The 16,965-nt window shown below is 52.6% G+C and overlaps 1 protein-coding gene across 1 annotated transcript in view; it reads right to left on the bottom strand.

The window, feature by feature from the left end:
* Nucleotides 1–16,965, bottom strand: part of LOC121274829 (septin-4-like) — a 41,106-nt gene that overhangs the window by 21,929 nt on the left and 2,212 nt on the right. Inside the window, exons 2-4 of the mRNA XM_041182194.1 lie at nt 13,661–13,757; nt 7,562–7,648; nt 5,788–5,911 (exon numbers count right to left, since the gene is read on the bottom strand). Coding sequence (XP_041038128.1) covers nt 5,788–5,911; nt 7,562–7,648; nt 13,661–13,757 — 308 coding nt within the window. The remainder of the gene's footprint in view (nt 1–5,787; nt 5,912–7,561; nt 7,649–13,660; nt 13,758–16,965) is intronic.

Genomic DNA, 16,965 nt, shown 5'->3' with positions numbered 1-16,965 from the left:
CTACACCCCTCTCTCTCTCTCACACTCCTGTATCTGGGGAGGTCTCTCTAACCCTCTCTTTCTCACACACTCCTGTATCTGGGGAGGTCTCTCTAACCGTCTCTCTCTCTCTCTCACACTCCTGTATCTGGGGAGAACTCTCTAACCCTCTCTCTCACTCCTGTATCTGGGGAGGTCTCCCTAACCCCCTCTCTCTCTCTCTCACTCCTGTATCTGGGGAGGTCTCTCTAACCCTCTCTCTCTCACACTCCTGTATCTGTGGAGGTCTCTCTAACCCTCTCTCTCTCACACTGCTGTATCTGGGGAGATCTCTCTAACCCTCTCTCTCACTCCTGTATCTGGGGAGGTCTCCCTAACCCCCTCTCTCTCTCACACACACTCCTGTATCTGGGGAGGTCTCTCTAACCCTCTCTCTCTCTCTCACACACTCCTGTATCTGGGGAGGTCTCTCTAAACCCCTCTGTCACACTCCTGTATCTGGGGAGATCTCTCTAACACTCAGTCTCTCTCTCTCTCACACACTCCTGTATCTGGGGAGGTCTCTCTTACCCTCTCTTTCTCACACACTCCTGTATCTGGGGAGGTCTCTCTAACCGTCTCTCTCTCTCACACTCCTGTATCTGTGGAGGTCTCTCTAAACCTCTCTCTCTCTCACACTCCTGTATCTGGGGAGATCTCTCTAACACTCAGTCTCTCTCTCTCTCACACTCCTGTATCTGGGGAGGTCTCTCTAACCCTCTCTCTCTCTCTCTCTCTCTCTCACACTCCTGTGTCTGGGATGTCTCTCTAACCCTCTCTCTCTCTCACACTCCTGTGTCTGGGATGTCTCTCTAACCCTCTCTCTCTCTCACACTCCTGTATCTGGGGTGATCTCTCTAACCCGCTCTCTCTCTCTCACACTCCTGTATCTGGGGTGGTCTCTCTAACCCCCTCTCTCTCACGCTCCTGTATCTGGGGAGGTCTCTCTAACCCTCTCTCTCTTTCACACTCCTGTATCTGGGGAGGTATCTCTAACCCTCTCTCTCTCTCTCTCTCACACTCCTGTGTCTGGGATGTCTCTCTAACCCTCTCTCTCTCTCACACTCCTGTATCTGGGGAGATCTCTCTAACCCTCTCTCTCACTCCTGTATCTGGGGAGGTCTCTCTAACCCTCTCTCTCTCACCTACACTCCTGTATCTGGAGGGAAGGGAGGGAAGTAGGCAGCGACTCAGATAATGGTGGCGATAATTTCGATGGAGTCCAAGGGTCAGCTCGAGAGCAGTCAGTGGGCAGAGAATGGGGGGTTGTGGATCCCAGTGAGGAAGGGAAACTGAGCTCAGAGGGAGGGTACGTTGGGGTGATTCACAAGGGACAAGGGACCATCATTACATAGGAAGAAATGAGAGATGGGATGTGTTCACACATGGTTTAGGTTGGCTATGTGGAGAGAGCGAGGCAGTGCGATTAGTTTGGGGATTGATACAGGGCTATGGGGAGAGAGCGGGGCAGTGGGATTAGTTTGGGATTGATACAGGGCTATGGGGAGAGAGTGGGGCAGTGGGATTAGTTTGGGGATTGATACAGGGCTATGGGGAGAGAGTGGGGCAGTGGGATTAGTTTGGGGATTGATACAGGGCTATGGGGAGAGAGCGGGGCAGTCGGATTAGTTTGGGGATTGATACAGGGATATGGGGAGAGTGCGGGGCAGTGGGATTAGATTGGGGATTTGATACAGGACTATGGGGAGAGAGAGGGGCAGTGGGATTAGTTTGGGGATTGATACAGGGCTATAGGGAGAGAGCGAGACAGTGGGATTAGTTTGGGGATTTGATACAGGACTATGGGAAGAGAGCGAGACAGTGGGATTAGTGGGGATTGATACAGGGCTATGGGGAGAGAGCGGAGCAGTCGGATTAGTTTGGGGATTGATACAGGGCTATGGGAGAGAGCGGGGCAGTCGGATTAGTTTGGGGATTGATACAGGGCTATGGGAGAGAGCGGGGCAGTCGGATTAGTTTGGGGATTGATACAGGGGTATGGGAGAGAGCGGGGCAGTCGGATTAGTTTGGGGATTGATACAGGGCTATGGGAAGAGACCGGGACAGTGGGATTAGTTTGGGTTAGATACAGGGTTACGGGCAGATTGAGTGATTTCTCTCTGCTCGAATCATGACCAGAAACACCAGTCACAATGTCGATCTGATCTTTGTCTCTTTTTCCACTCCTGACTCCAAAGCCAGTCTTGATACTCGTCATCATTCCCATTGCTCCACCATTGGCGACATGCCTTCAACATGACTGGAGGTCCCTCTCCTCTGGAATTCCCTCCCCAAACCTCTCCTCCTCCCTCTTTCTCTGTCTCTCCCACTCACTGTGTTTGTCTCCCTCTCTCTCCCTCTCCCTCTCTCTCTCTCTCTGTACCTGTCTCTCTCCCTCTGTGTCTCGTTCTCTATTCTCTCTCTCTGCCTCTTTCTCACTCTCTCTCTCTCTGTCACCCTCTGCCTCCCTCTCTGTCTCTCTCCCCATCTGTTTCTCTCTGTCTCTCTGTCTCTCTCTCTGTGTCTCTCTCTCTGTCACTCTCTCTCTGTCTCACTCTCTCTCTCTTCTCTATATATATATATATATCTATGTGTGTGTCTCTATCTGTTTCACTGTCTCTCTCTCTATCTTTCTCTGTGTGTGTGTCTCTCTTGATCTCTCTCTCTCTCTGTCTCACTCTCTGTCTCATTCTCGCTGTCTCTCTAAGTGTGTGTGTCTCTCTCGATCTCTCTCTCTGTCTCTCTCTCTCTATCTCTCTAAGTGTGTGTGTCTCTCTCGATCTCTCTTTCTCTGTCTCTCTCTCTGTCTCTCTCTCTAACTCTCTAAGTGTGTGTGTCTCTCTCGATCTCTCTCTGTCACTCTCTCTCTGTTTCTCTCTCTCTCTCTCTCTCTAAGTGTGTGTGTCTCTCTCAATCTCTCTCTCTCTGTCTCTCTCTCTCTCTCTCTATCTCTCTAAGTGTGTGTGTCTCTCTCGATCTCTCTCTCTCTGTCTCTCTCTCTCTCTCTAAGTGTGTCTCTCTCTTGATCTCTCTCTCTGTCTCTCTCGATCTCTCTCTCTCTCTCTGTCTCTCTCTCTGTCTCTCTCTCTCTAAGTGTGTGTGTCTCTCTCGATCTCTCTCTCTGTCTCTCTCTCTGTCTCTCTCTCTCTAAGTGTGTGTGTCTCTCTCAATCTCTCTCTCTGTCTCTCTCTCTCTGTCTCTCTCTCTCTCTCTATCTCTCTAAGTGTGTGTCTCTCTCGATCTCTCTCTCTCGATCTCTCTCTCTGTGTCTCTCTCTCGGTCTCTCTCTCTCTCTATCTCTCTAAGTGTGTGTGTCTCTCTCAATCTCTCTCTCTCTGTCTCTCTCTCTCTATCTCTCTAACTGTGTCTCTCTCTCAATCTCTCTCTCTGTCTCTCTCTCTCTATCTCTCTAAGTGTGTCTCTCTCAATCTCTCTCTCTGTCTCTCTCAATCTCTCTCTCTCTCTGTCTCTCTCTCTCGCTGTCTCTGTCTCTCTCTCTCTCTAAGTGTGTGTGCCTCTCTCGATCTGTCTCTCTGTCTCTCTCTCTGTCTCTCTCTCAAGTGTGTGTCTCTCTCTCGATCTCTCTCTCTCTGTCTATCTTTCTCCTTTTCAGATGCTCCTTAATAAATGACCTCTTTCATTGAGTTTCTGCTCTCCTGTCCCTGATTTCTCCTCACGTGATTCAGGGTCTAACTTTGATTCATAATCCCTCCTGTGAAGACTGTTAGGAATGTTTTGTTTTCTTTGAGGTGCTATCTAAATGCAAACTGTTGTTGGCAATCTGTGAATCAACTCATTTGAGACCTTAAGACTATCAGTAATCCCGGCTAAAACCCAGACCCTTCCCAGTATCAACGGGTCAGTGCTGAGGGAGCGCCGCACTGTCGGAGGGTCAGTGCTGAGGGAGAGCCGCACTGTCGGAGGGTCATTACTGAGGGAGAGCCGCACTGTGGGAGGGTCAGTGCTGAGGGAGCGCCGCACTGTCGGAGGGTCAGTGCTGAGGGAGAGCCGCACTGTCGGAGGGTCAGTGCTGAGGGAGAGCCGCACTGTCGGAGGGTCAGGGCTGAAGGAGAGCCGCACTGTCGGAGGGTCAGAGCTGAGGGAGAGCCGCCCTGTCGGAGGGTCAATGCTGAGGGAGCGCCGCGCTGTCGGAGGGTCAGTGCTGAGGGAGCGCCGCACTGTCGGATGGTCAGTGCTGAGGGAGAGCCGCACTGTCGGAGGGTCAGTGCTGAGGGAGCGCCGCACTATCGGAGGGTCAGTGCTGAGGGAGAGCCGCACTGTCGGAGGGTCAGTACTGAGGGAGAGCCGCACTGTCGGAGGGTCAGTTCTGAGGCAGCGCCGCACTGTCGGAGGGTCAGTACTGAGGGAGAGCCGCACTGTCGGAGGGTCAGTGTGAGGGAGAGCCACACTGTCGGAGGGTCAGTGCTGAGGGAGCGCCGCACTGTCGGAGGGTCAGTGCTGAGGGAGAGCCGCACTGTCGGAGGGTCAGTGCTGAGGGAGAGCCGCGCTGTCGGAGGGTCAGTGCTGAGGGAGAGCCACACTGTGGGAGGGTCAGTGCTGAGGGAGCGCCGCACTGTGGGAGGCTCAATGCTGAGGGAGAGCCGCACTGTGGGAGGGTCAGTGCTGAGGGAGAGCCGCACTGTCGGAGGGTCAGTTCTGAGGGAGCGCCGCACTGTCGGACGGTCAGTGCTGAGGGAGAGCCGCACTGTCGGAGGGTCAGTGCTGAGGGAGCGTCGCATTGTCAGAGGGTCAGTACTGAGGGAGAGCCGCACTGTCGGAGGGTCAGTGCTGAGGGAGAGCCGCACTGTCGGAGGGTCAGTTCTGAGGGAGCGCCGCACTGTCGGAGGGTCAGTACTGAGGGAGAGCCGCACTGTCGGAGGGTCAGTGCTGAGGGAGAGCCGCACTGTCGGAGGGTCAGTTCTGAGGGAGCGCCGCACTGTCGTAGGGTCAGTAATAAGGGAGAGCCGCACTGTTGGAGGGTCAGTACTGAGGGAGAGCCGCACTGTGGGAGGGTCAGTACTGAGGGAGCGCCGCACTGTCGGAGGGTCAGTGCTGAGGGAGAGCCGCACTGTCGGAGGGTCAGTACTGAGGGAGCGCCGCACTGTCGGAGGGTCAGTGCTGAGGGAGAGCCACACTGACAGAGGGTCAGTGCTGAGGGAGCGCCGCACTGTCGGAGGGTCAGTGCTGAGCGAGAGCTGCACTGTCAGAGGGTCAGTGCTGAGGGAGCACTGTATTGTTGGAGGGTCAGTGCTGAGGGAGTGCCGCACTGTCGGAGGGTCAGTGCTGGGGGAGAGCCGCACTGTCGGAGGGTCAGTGCTGAGGGAGAGCCGCACTGTCGGAGGGTCAGTGCTGAGGTAGTGCCGCACTGTTGGAGGGTCAGTGCTGAGGTAGTGCCGCAGTGTTGGAGGGTCAGTGCTGAGGGAGTGCTGCAGTGTTGGAGGGTCAGTGCTGAGGGAGAGCCGCACTGTCGGAGGGTCAGTGCTGAGGGTGAGCCGCACTGTCGGAGGGTCAGTGCTGAGGGAGCGCCGCACTGTCGGAGGGTCAGTGGTGAGGGAGTGCCGCAGTGTTGGAGGGTCAGTGCTGAGGGAGCGCCGCACTTTTGCAGGGTCAGTGCTGAGGGAGAGCCGCACTGTGGGAGGGTCAGTGCTGAGGGAGAGCCACACTGTGGGAGGGTCAGTGCTGAGGGAGCGCCGCACTGTTGGAGGGTCCAGAGGTGGAGAGAGGCACTACACAGTTGCAAGCCTCTTCCTTTCCCTTGTCTTTACTTACCAACCAGAATTATCCACTGCATCACCAAACCCGGGTGTGTCCACGATGGTCAGTTTGACTCTCACCCCTCTCTCCTCAATGTCTACCGCGTGTTTCGTGATCTCAAGCGTCTTTATGATGCGCTCTGCAGGTTAAAAACATTTGCTCCATCACAGAACAAACTTTAACACCTAATGTGCTTCCAGTCACAAAATCAAACTGTCTCTACACCGTCCCCATCAAACACTCCCAGGACAGGTACAGCACGGGGTTAGATACAGAGTAAAGCTCCCTCCACACCGTCCCCATCAAACACTCCCAGGACAGGTACAGCACGGGGTTAGATACAGAGTAAATCTCCCTCTACACTGTCCCCATCAAACACTCCCAGGACAGGTACAGCACGGGGTTAGATACAGAGTAAAGCTCCCTCTACACCGTCCCCATCAAACACTCCCAGGACAGGTACAGCACGGGGTTAGATACAGAGTAAAGGTCCCTCTACACTGTCCCCATCAAACACTCCCAGGACAGGTACAGCACGGGGTTAGATACAGAGTAAATCTCCCTCTACACTGTCCCCATCAAACACTCCCAGGACAGGTACAGCATGGGGTTAGATACAGAGTAAATCTCCCTCTACACCGTCCCCATCAAACACTCCCAGGACAGGTACAGCACGGGGTTAGATACAGAGTAAATCTCCCTCTACACCGTCCCCATCAAACACTCCCAGGACAGGTACAGCACGGGGTTAGATACAGAGTAAAGCTCCCTCTACACTGTCCCCATCAAACACTCCCAGGACAGGTACAGCACGGGGTTAGATACAGAGTAAATCTCCCTCTACACTGTCCCCATCAAACACTCCCAGGACAGGTACAGCACGGGGTTAGATACAGAGTAAATCTCCCTCTACACTGTCCCCATCAAACACTCCCAGGACAGGTACAGCATGGGGTTAGATACAGAGTAAAGCTCCCTCTACACCGTCCCCATCAAACACTCCCAGGACAGGTACAGCACGGGGTTAGATACAGAGTAATTATCCCTCGTCCAACCCCTACAATCCTCCCTATCTCTGTAACCCCCTCCAGCCCCCTACAACCCTCCCTATCTCTATAACCTCCTCCATCCTCTACAACCCTCCCTATCGCTTAACCTCCTCCAGCCGCTACAACCCTCCCTATCTGTATAACCTCCTCCAGCCCCTACAACTCTCCCGATCTCTGTAACCTCCTCCAGTCCCTACAACCCTCCCTATCTCTGTAACCTCCTCCAGCCCCTACAACCCTCGTTTCTCTGTAACCTCCTCCAGCCCCTACACCCCTCCCTATCTCTGTAACCTCCTGCAGCCGCTACAACCCTCCCTATCTCTGTAACCTCCTCCAGCCCCTACGACCCTCCCTATCTCTGTAACCTCCTCCAGCCCCTATACCCCTCCCTAACTCTGTAACCTCCTACAGCCCTCCGAGATGTCTGCGCTCCCCCAATTCCGGCCTCTCGAGCATCCCCCAATTCCCATCACTCCACCATTGGCGTCTGTGCCTTCAGCTGCCTTGGGGGCCCTAAGCTCTGGAATTCCCTCCATGAACCTCTCCCCCTCTCTCCCTCCTTCCCTCTCTCTCTCTCTTCCTCTTTCTCCTTTTCATTCTCTCCTTCAAAGCCGACCCCTTGGACCGAGCGTTTGATCCCTCATGTCTCCTCCGGCAAGTTATGATTCCCGTTCTGGATCTGTGCTGTCCGCGATTGAACAAGGGAAGCCCTGGCGTCTCGCTCTCCGGACACCCCTTACCATCAGCGTTTGGGATGATCCGCTCCTTGTACAGGTCCGTCAGGAACAGGCTGTCGATGAGCGTGGACTTCCCCAGCCCAGATTCACCTGTGAATTGGAAGAGGGTTCTGGGTCAGACAGGGGACAACCGCTATTCCCACGCCCCCTCCCAGTCCCCACCCCCCTCCCCCATCGGCTCACACATGGAGGGGGCATCTTTGAAGTCTCCCCTGTGGACCCTTGAAAGGACAAGAGGAGGCCATTCAGCCCATCTTGCCCCTGCCAACCCTTTCTAATCCCACCTTCCTGCGCCCGGCCCATAGCCTTGCAGCTTACAGCACTTAAGATGCAGATCCAGGTACTTTTGAATAGAGTTTCTGCCTCTACCTAGGGTCTTGGGGGTGTGGGGGGGTGGGGGGGGGGGGGTGGTGGGGGTCATAATCAAGAATCTATCCACCTTGGCCTTATACACACTCAAGGACTCTGCTCCCACCACCATTTAAGTAAGAGTTCCAATGACTCACGACCCACAGAGAGTCAAAATTCCTTTTCATCTCTGTCCTAAATGAGCGACCCCTTATTTTTAAATAGTGACCCCTCCCCTCGTTCTGGATTCTCCCACAAGGGGAAACACCCTCTCCACATCTAACCTGTCCAGACCCCTCCGGATCTTATGTTTCAATCAAATCACCCCTCACTCTTCTAAACTCCAGCGGATACAAGCCCAGTCTGTCCAACCTTTCCTCATTAGACAACCCAGGTATTCATCTGGTAAATCTTCTCTGAACTGCTTCCAAGACATCTACACCCTTCCTTAAATAAGGAGACCAGTACTGTACACAATACTCCAGATGTGGTCTCACCAACACCCTGTACAACTGAAGCATAACCTCCCTACTCTTCTATTCAATCCCCCTCACAATAAATGATAACGTGCTTTCCGAATTGTCTACTGCACTTGCGCACTCACCTTTGACGATCCATGCACTAGGACACCCAGATCCCTCTGCACCTCAGCCTCTCACCATTTAGATAATAAGTTTCTTTTTCATTCTTCCTGCCAAAATCTCACATTTTCTCACATTGCCAGGGCTTTGCCCGCTCCTCCTGACCTATCTCTGTTGCTTTGTAGCCTCCTTACTCTCTCCTCGCAGTTGACTTTCCAACCTACCTGTACTGGCTCTTTGAAATATCTCTCCAATTAATCCTCCCACCCCTCTCCGCGCTCTCCCCTTTATCCAATTCCCCACTTTGAGCGTTCCTATTTAATCCGCTTCCACTACCCCTTTGCTGGCAACACGTTCCAGGTTGCAAGTACTCACTATGCCAAAAGAAAAATGCTCTCCTCACCTCTTCCCCCAACCTGCTGGCCCTTTCACCGAACCTCATCAACCTGTGTCCCCCTCTGGTGCTCTGCCTCCAAGAAACCATTTCCTCCTTTATTTACTCTCATCGAGATGGCTTCCCCATATGGAACACCTCGATTCGATCCCCCCACCCTTAAACTTCACCGCTTTAAGGAGAACGACCCCAGCTTCTCCGGTCTCGCCATGTGAACTGAAGCGCTTTAACCATCCGGGAATCCCATGTACTGCCCAATCGACGCACTGGCTGAATTACACTGCAGAGAGAGAGGGATAGCATGGGCCGGTTATGAATGGGCAAAGCGGCCTTCCCTCCTCTGCCTTTAACGGCCCCTTGGCCAGCAGTCTGGAACCTCCTCGGGTTCCCCTTGGCGACAGAATCCACATCTCTTGGCCTTCGTGTTTGGGAGGAGCTCAGGCACCTGCAACACACATTCCCTCTCCTCCCCACCACCCCCTGTCATGAAGCTATTAATGTATATAATATTATTGGAAAACACGTTTTTTAAAATAGAGGTTTAGTCTGTGTGTGTGTGTCTTAATTGGATTAAAGCCAGCTAGTCGGGATGCTTTGATGAGCACTAGTTTTGAGATGCGAGGGAGGTAGAATGCATTTGCATTTGGTTGAATAGAGCATTCAAGGAGTGGAGTGAAATCTGGCACCTCGCTAGCAGAGACCAAGCAATATGTTTATATCACTAATAAAATCAGTACGATGAAAGGGGTTTTTATTTTTGGAGAGGTTTAGTTGAGAGCTTGGTGATACAATGAGAATCTACATTCGATGGGCTGTGCCAGGTATAACTTCAGTAGTTTTCGGGAGTGTAGAGCAGAGATCAAAAGACAGCTGTAAGCCTCCAACCGGCTACACAGGAACCAAAGTGAACAGAACCTCATTTTGAATTTGTAAGGTACCTGGTGTCTGGTTAAGGCTGTTGCCTTAATGGAGATTAGTTTGGGAATTAGTTAAAAGTTACGATAGTAGTAATTTGTAGCCACGTGTATATATATTTTTAACCTGTGCATATTAACAAAATGTTTCATTTAGTTTAATCTCGAGAACTGGTAGTCTGATTCCTGAACGTAGAGCTGCACCTCAAACATAACATTTAAAAATTATTGGTTGTGACAGTTGTTTCCACTTTCCCTCTGGGACTTTTCCATAACTCAGCTTTATGAACTTGCAGACAGGAGAGTGGTGGGGGGGGGGGTGGGGGTGGGGGGAAGGAGATTTGGACAGAGAGGACGAGCGTTACCCATTTTGAGAGCCTCGCTGCTCAGTCTTGTCTTTATTCTTTCACACAATGTTGGCACCGCTCATTAAGTGTGAAGTGATCCACTCCAGGAGTGGAAACAGAATGGTGGAGTATTATTTCAATGGTGATCGACTGGGAAATGTCGATGTGCAAAGGGACCTGGGTGTTGCATAATAATAATATAATAGTAATAATAATTTGGCATTTATTTCGAGAGGACTGGAATATAAAAGCAGGGATGTGCTGCTGAGGCTTTATAAGGCTCTGGTCAGACCACGTTTAGAATATTGTGAGCAATTTTGGGCCCCGTATCTCAGGAAGGATGTGCTGGCCCTGGAGAGGGTCCAGAGGAGGTTCACGAGAACGATTTCAGAAATGAAAGTCTTAACATATGAGGAACATTTGAGGACTCTGGGTCTATACTCGATGGAGTTTAGAAGGATGAGGGGGGGGATCTGATTGAAACTTACAGAATACTGAAAGGCCTGGATAGAGGTGGACGTGGGGAAGATGTTTCCATCAGTAGGAGAGACTAGGAACCGAGGGCACAGCCTCAGAGTAAAGGGAAGACCTTTTAGAACAGAGATGAGGAGAAACTTCTTTAGCCAGAAAGTGGTGAAACGATGGAATTCATTGCCACAGAAGGCTGTGGAGGCCGGGTCATTGAGTGTATTTAAGAGCGAGATAGATAGGTTCTTGATTGGTAAGGGGGTCAAAGGTTACGGGGAGAAGGCGGGAGAATGGGGTTGAGAAACCTATCAGCCGTGATTGAATGGCGGAGCAGACTCGATGGGACAAATGGCCTCATTTCTGCTCCTATGTCTTATGGTCCTTGTACACCAGTCACAGGAAGCGAGCATACAGATGTAGCCAGCAGTTAAGGTGGCAAATGGTATGTTGGCCTTCATTGCGAGAGGACAGGAGAGTACAGGAGCAAGGATGTCTTACTGCAGCTGTACAGGGCCTTGGTGAGACCACATCTGGAGTATTGCGTGCAGTTTTGGTCTCCTTACCTAAGGAAGGATATACTTGCCATAGAGGGAGCGCAGCGGCTGATCCCTGGGATGGTGGGATTGTCGTACGAGGAGAGATTGGACCAACTAGGCCTGTGTCCATAAGACCATAAGACATAGGAGCAGAAATGTGTCCAATCGGCCCATCGAGTCTGCTCCGCCATTCAATCATGGCTGATCAGTTTCTCAACCCCATTCTCCTGCCTTCTCCCCATAACCTTTGATCCCCTAACCAATCAAGAACCTATCGATCTCGCTCTAAAATACACTCAATGACCCGGCCTCCACAGCCTTCTGTGACAATGAGTTCCATAGATTCAGCACTCTCTGGCTAAAGAAGTTTCTCCTCATCTCTGTTCTAAAAGGTCTTCCCTTTACTCTGAGGCTGTGCCCCTCGGGTCCTAGTCTCTCCTACTAATGGAAACATCTTCCCCTCATCCCACTCTATCCAGGCCTTTCAGTATTCTGTAAGTTTCAATCAGATCCCCCCACCTCATCCTTCTAAACTCCATCGAGTATAGACCCAGAGTCCTCAAACCTTCCTCATACGTTAAGCCTTTCATTCCTGGGATCGTTCTCGTGAACCTCCTGGAGTGTCCACTGGAGTTTAAGAAAGACGAGAGGGTGGGGGGGTCTCATTGAATCGTATAAAATCCTGACCGGGATGGACAGACTGGATGCGGGGATGATGTTCCCTCTGTCTGTGGTGGGAGGGGTGGGGGGTCCGGAACAAGTGGGGTTAGAGGCTCGGGATACGGTGGGGGGGTAGGCCACTGAGGGCTGGTGTGAGGAGAAACTTCTTTACCCAGGAGGGTGGTGGGCCTGTGGAATTCTCGACCACAGAGGGCAAGTCACCGACTAGGTTTAAGAAGGAGGTAGGTAGAGATCTGGGGGCTAAAGTCCTGGAGGGGAATGGGGAGAGAGCGGGAGCACGGAGTCGAGATGGGGGAAGATCAGCCATGGACCATATCGAACGTGGACCCATATCCTGGCCCCATTGACTGTGTTTCCCTATTGCTCCCTAAACCTGAGCGTCGGGGTGGGGGAGGGTGGGGAGGGGGGGGGTGCAGTTAAGAGTCAGCCCCAGTGCTGGGGGTCCACAGTCACATGTAGGCCAGACCCCCGCTTGGGTGGGGGGTGGGGGGAAGGGCTGCCGATTTCCTTCCCGTGACATACACAGTAAATGGTCGGTCGCTGAGGAGTGCGGAGGAACAAAGGGATCTGGGATTTCAGATACATCGTTCCCTGAAAGTGGCGTCACAGGTAGACAGGGTTGTAAAGAAAGCTTTTCACACACTGGCCTTCATAAATCAAAGTATTGAGTGTAGGAGTTGGGATGTTACGGTGGGGTTGTGTAAGACGTTGGTGAGGCCAACTTTGGAGTATCGTGTGCAGTTCTGGTCGCCCAACGACAGGAAGGATATCAGTAAGATTGAGAGAGAGTGCGGAGAAGATTTACTAGGGTGTTGCGGGTCTTGAGTCGAGTTACAGGGAAAGATTAAACAGGTGAGGACTTTATTCCTTGGAGCGTAGAAGAATGAGGGGAGGTTTGATAGAAGTTTACAAAATTATGAGGGGTATAGACAGAGGAAATGCGAGTAGGCTCTCTCCACTGAGATTAGGAGAGATAAACACGAGAGGACATGGCTTTAGGGTGAAAGGGGGGACAGGTTGAGGGGGAACATCTTCACTCAGAGAGTGGTGAGAGTGTGGAATGAGCTACCATCTGAGGTGGTCAACGCGGGCTCGCTCTTAAGTGTTAAGAATAAATTGGATAGTTCCACGGATGGGAGAGGTCTGGAGGGTTATGGACTAGGTGCAGGTCAATGGGACTAGCGGGATAATATTTCGGCACAGACTGGAAGGGCCGAATGGCCTGTTTTCTGTGCTGTAGTGTTCTATGGTTCTTAAGGGCCTGGGTGAACCGGGATGGGGGTTTTCTCCCGACTGTGGATGGTCATTTCCATGGCCACCATCGTCGAGAGAGGTGTTCAATTCCAGATCCCTCGCCTGAACTTAGGTTTCAGTGGCCGGGGTGATGGGATTCGAACCCATGTCTCCCCCCCCCCGCCCCTTCCCAGAGCATTAGCCAGGGTCTATGGGTTTAGTCGTCCAATGATATTTACCCACTTCGTCAGTATTTACCACCCCCACCACCCCCCCCCCCCACTCCTCCCAGGGGTGCTCAATACCTGGAGGGTGTATTTCCCATGAATGCCCCTCCGCCAGGGGAGGGGCCAAGTTCAGGGGTGGGGGGCGTTGGAGTGGGGCAAGGGCATTGGGGGGGGGCGGGGGTAGGGTCGGGTGGTTCGAAGTAAGGGGGTGTGATCGGCGGGCAAAGGGGATGCGCCTGGCTGTAGCGTAATCTGGTGACATTGAAGTAGCCTGGAGGGGAGGGGAAAGGGGAGGTGAGGGGGACCATGGCGGGGGGGGGGGGGGGGGGGGGGGGGGGTGGGGGGAGACAAGGGGCAAAAGCGGGGTGAGTACCTGCCACCATCAGGGTGAAGTCAAAGCCCTTCTTCACCGACTTGCGATGGACCTGGTTGGGGAGGGTTGCGAATCCGACGTATTCTTTGTCCCGCTCCTGGAGAGGGAAAGAGCGGACATCAGCGGTTAGGGCGCACAGTCAGAGAGTGGGGAACAGGTGGGAGAGAGCGCACAGGCAGAGAGCGGGGAACAGGTGGGAGAGAGCGCACAGGCAGAGAGTGAGGAACAGGTGGGAGAGAGCGCACAGGCAGAGAGTGAGGAACAGGTGGGAGAGAGCGCACAGGCAGAGAGTGAGGAACAGGCGGGAGAGAGCGCACAGGCAGAGAGTGAGGAACAGGTGGGAGAGAACGCACAGTCAGAGAGTGAGGAACAGGAATAGAGCGCACAGTCGGAGAGTGAGAAACAAGGAGAGGGTGCACAGTCAGTGAGGAACAGGTAGAGAGCGCACAGTCAGAGAGTGAGGAACAAGTAAAGAGTGCACAGTCAGTGAATGAGGAACAGGTAGAGAGTGCACAGTCAGAGTGAGGAACAGGTGGAGAGTGCACAGGCAGAGAGTGAGGAACAAGTAGAGAGCACACTCAGAGAGTGAGGAACAAGTAGAGAGTGCACAGTCAGAGAGTGAGGAACATGTATAGAGCGCACAGTCAGAGTGAGGAACAGGTGTAGAGCACACAGTCAGAGAGTGAGAAACAAGTAGAGAGCACACTGTCAGAGAGTGCGGAACAAGTAGAGAGCATATTGTCAGAGAGTAAGGAACAGGTAGAGAGCGCACAGTCAGAGAGTGAGGAACAGGTAGACAGTGCACTGTCAGAGAATGAGGAACAGGTAGAGAGTGCACAGTCAGAGAGTGAGGAACAGGTAGAGAGTGCACAGTCAGAGAATGAGGAACAGGCAGAGAGTGCACAGTCAGAGAGTGAGGAACAGGTAGAGAGTGCACAGTCAGAGAATGAGGAACAGGCAGAGAGTGCACAGTCAAAGAGTGAGGAACAGGTATAGAGTGCACAGTCAGTGATTGAGGAAAAGTAGAGAGTGCACAGTCAGAGTGAGGAACAGGTAGAGTGTGCACAGTCAGAGAGTGAGGAACAGGTATAGACCGCACAGTCAGAGTGTCAGCAGAAAGGCAAAAACACTGCAAGCTCAATAGGGGAAGTGGTTTCCCATCATTAGAGCTCAAAAACCTGCTTCATTTGAATGGAGACTAATTTCTGATGGTACAGTTCCTTCTGTCTCACTGGAATGAGGAACGTTTAAACAAACCATGAAAAAAGAGGAAGTGAGAGACAGGGTCATTGGAATAAATGCTACTTCTGTTATTGTGTGAGCAAATAAAGCACAGAGTGAGTGAATCTCACTCAAAATCTTACACATCAAACACTCCCAAGAAATGTACAGCACGGGGTTAGATACAGAGTACACCTCCCTCTACACCGTCCCCATCAAACACTCCCAGGACAGGTACAGCACAGGGTTAGATACAGAGTAAAACTCCCTCTACACGGTCCCCATCAAACACTCCCAGGACAGGTACAGCACGGGGTTAGATACAGAGTAAAGCTCCCTCTACACTGTCCCCATCAAACACTCCCAGGACAGGTACAGCACGGGGTTAGATACAGAGTAAATCTCCCTCTACACCGTCCTCATCAAACACTCCCAGGACAGGTACAGCACGGGGTTAGATACAGAGTAAATCTCCCTCTACACTGTCCCCATCAAACACTCCCAGGACAGGTACAGCACGGGGTTAGATACAGAGTAAATCTCCCTCTACACTGTCCCCATCAAACACTCCCAGGACAGGTACAGCACGGAGTTAGATACAGAGTAAAGCTCCCTCTACACCGTACCCGTCAAACACTCCCAGGACAGGTACAGCACGGGGTTAGATAAAGAGTAAAGCTTCCTCTACACTGTCCCCATCAAACACTCCCAGGACAGGTACAGCACGGGGTTAGATACAGAGTAAATCTCCCTCTACACTGTCCCCATCAAACACTCCCAGGACAGGTACAGCACGGGGTTAGATACAGAGTAAAGCTCCCTCTACACCGTCCCCATCAAACACTCCCAGGACAGGTACAGCACGGGGTTAGATACAGAGTAAATCTCCCTCTACACCGTCCCCATCAAACACTCCCAGGACAGGTACAGCACGGGGTTAGATACAGAGTAAATCTCCCTCTACACCGTCCCCATCAAACACGCGAATGACATTTTGTGCACATGTTGTAGATCATTGTCAGACTAAGATGAAGACGACAGAGTAATTCACATCCTGTCCCTCATAGTGACAGACTACACAGGAAATAGATTGTGGCAGAGAGATAAGGAGAGATTCATCAGAGTTTATAACATAGTGAGTAAGGGACATGGCTTCTGAACATAGATTCAAAGTCTAGCGTTTGCAAGTCATCATCTGTTCCCACTCAAACCCTGGAGACCCTCCCCATTCACCTTGTCCCGAAATGAGGATAGTCAACTGCTTTGTACCCCAGTGGTCATGTACTGCCCACTCTCTCCTCAATCCCTCAATCCCCACTCTCTCCTCAATCCCTCAATCCCCATTCTCTCCTCAATCCCTCAATCCCAATTCTCTCCTCAATCCCTCAATCCCCACTCTCTCCTCAATCCCTCAATCTCCACTCTCTCCTCAATCCCTCAAACCCCACTCTCTCCTCAATCCCCACCCTCTCCCCAATCCCTCAATCCCCACCCTCTCCTCAATCCCTCAATCCCCACCCTCTCCCCAATCCCTCAATCCCCACCCTCTCCCCAATCCCTCAATCCCCACCCTCTCCTCAATCCCTCAATCCCCACTCTCTACCCAATCCCTCAATCCCCACCCTCTCCTCAATCCCCATCGTCTCCCCGTATCCCTCAATCCCCACTCTCTCCCTGTATCCCTCAATCCCCACTCTCTCCTCAATCCCCACCCTCTCCCCGTCTCCCTCAATCCCCACCTACCCACCTTCTCCCCGTCTCCCTCAATCCCCACCGACCCACCTTCTCCCCGTATCCCTCAATCCCCACCTACCAACCTACCCACCTTCTCCCCGTCTCCCTCAATCCCCACCTACCCACCTTCTCCCCATCTCCCTGAATCCCCACCGACCCACCTTCTCCCCGTATCCCTCAATCCCCACCTACCAACCTACCCACCTTCTCCCCTTCTCCCTCAATCCCCACCTACCCACCTTCTCCCCGTCTCCCTCAATCCCCACCTACCCACCTTCTCCCCGTCTCCCTCAATCCCCACCTACCCACCTTCTCCCCGTCTCCCTCAATCCCCACCTACCCACCTTCTC

Source organism: Carcharodon carcharias (assembly GCF_017639515.1).
Source record: "Carcharodon carcharias isolate sCarCar2 chromosome 38 unlocalized genomic scaffold, sCarCar2.pri SUPER_38_unloc_34, whole genome shotgun sequence".
NCBI classification, from domain to species: Eukaryota; Metazoa; Chordata; class Chondrichthyes; order Lamniformes; family Lamnidae; genus Carcharodon; species Carcharodon carcharias.
The sequence above is the reverse complement of the archived record's forward strand: the minus strand, read 5'-3'. Positions and strand labels throughout refer to the sequence as shown.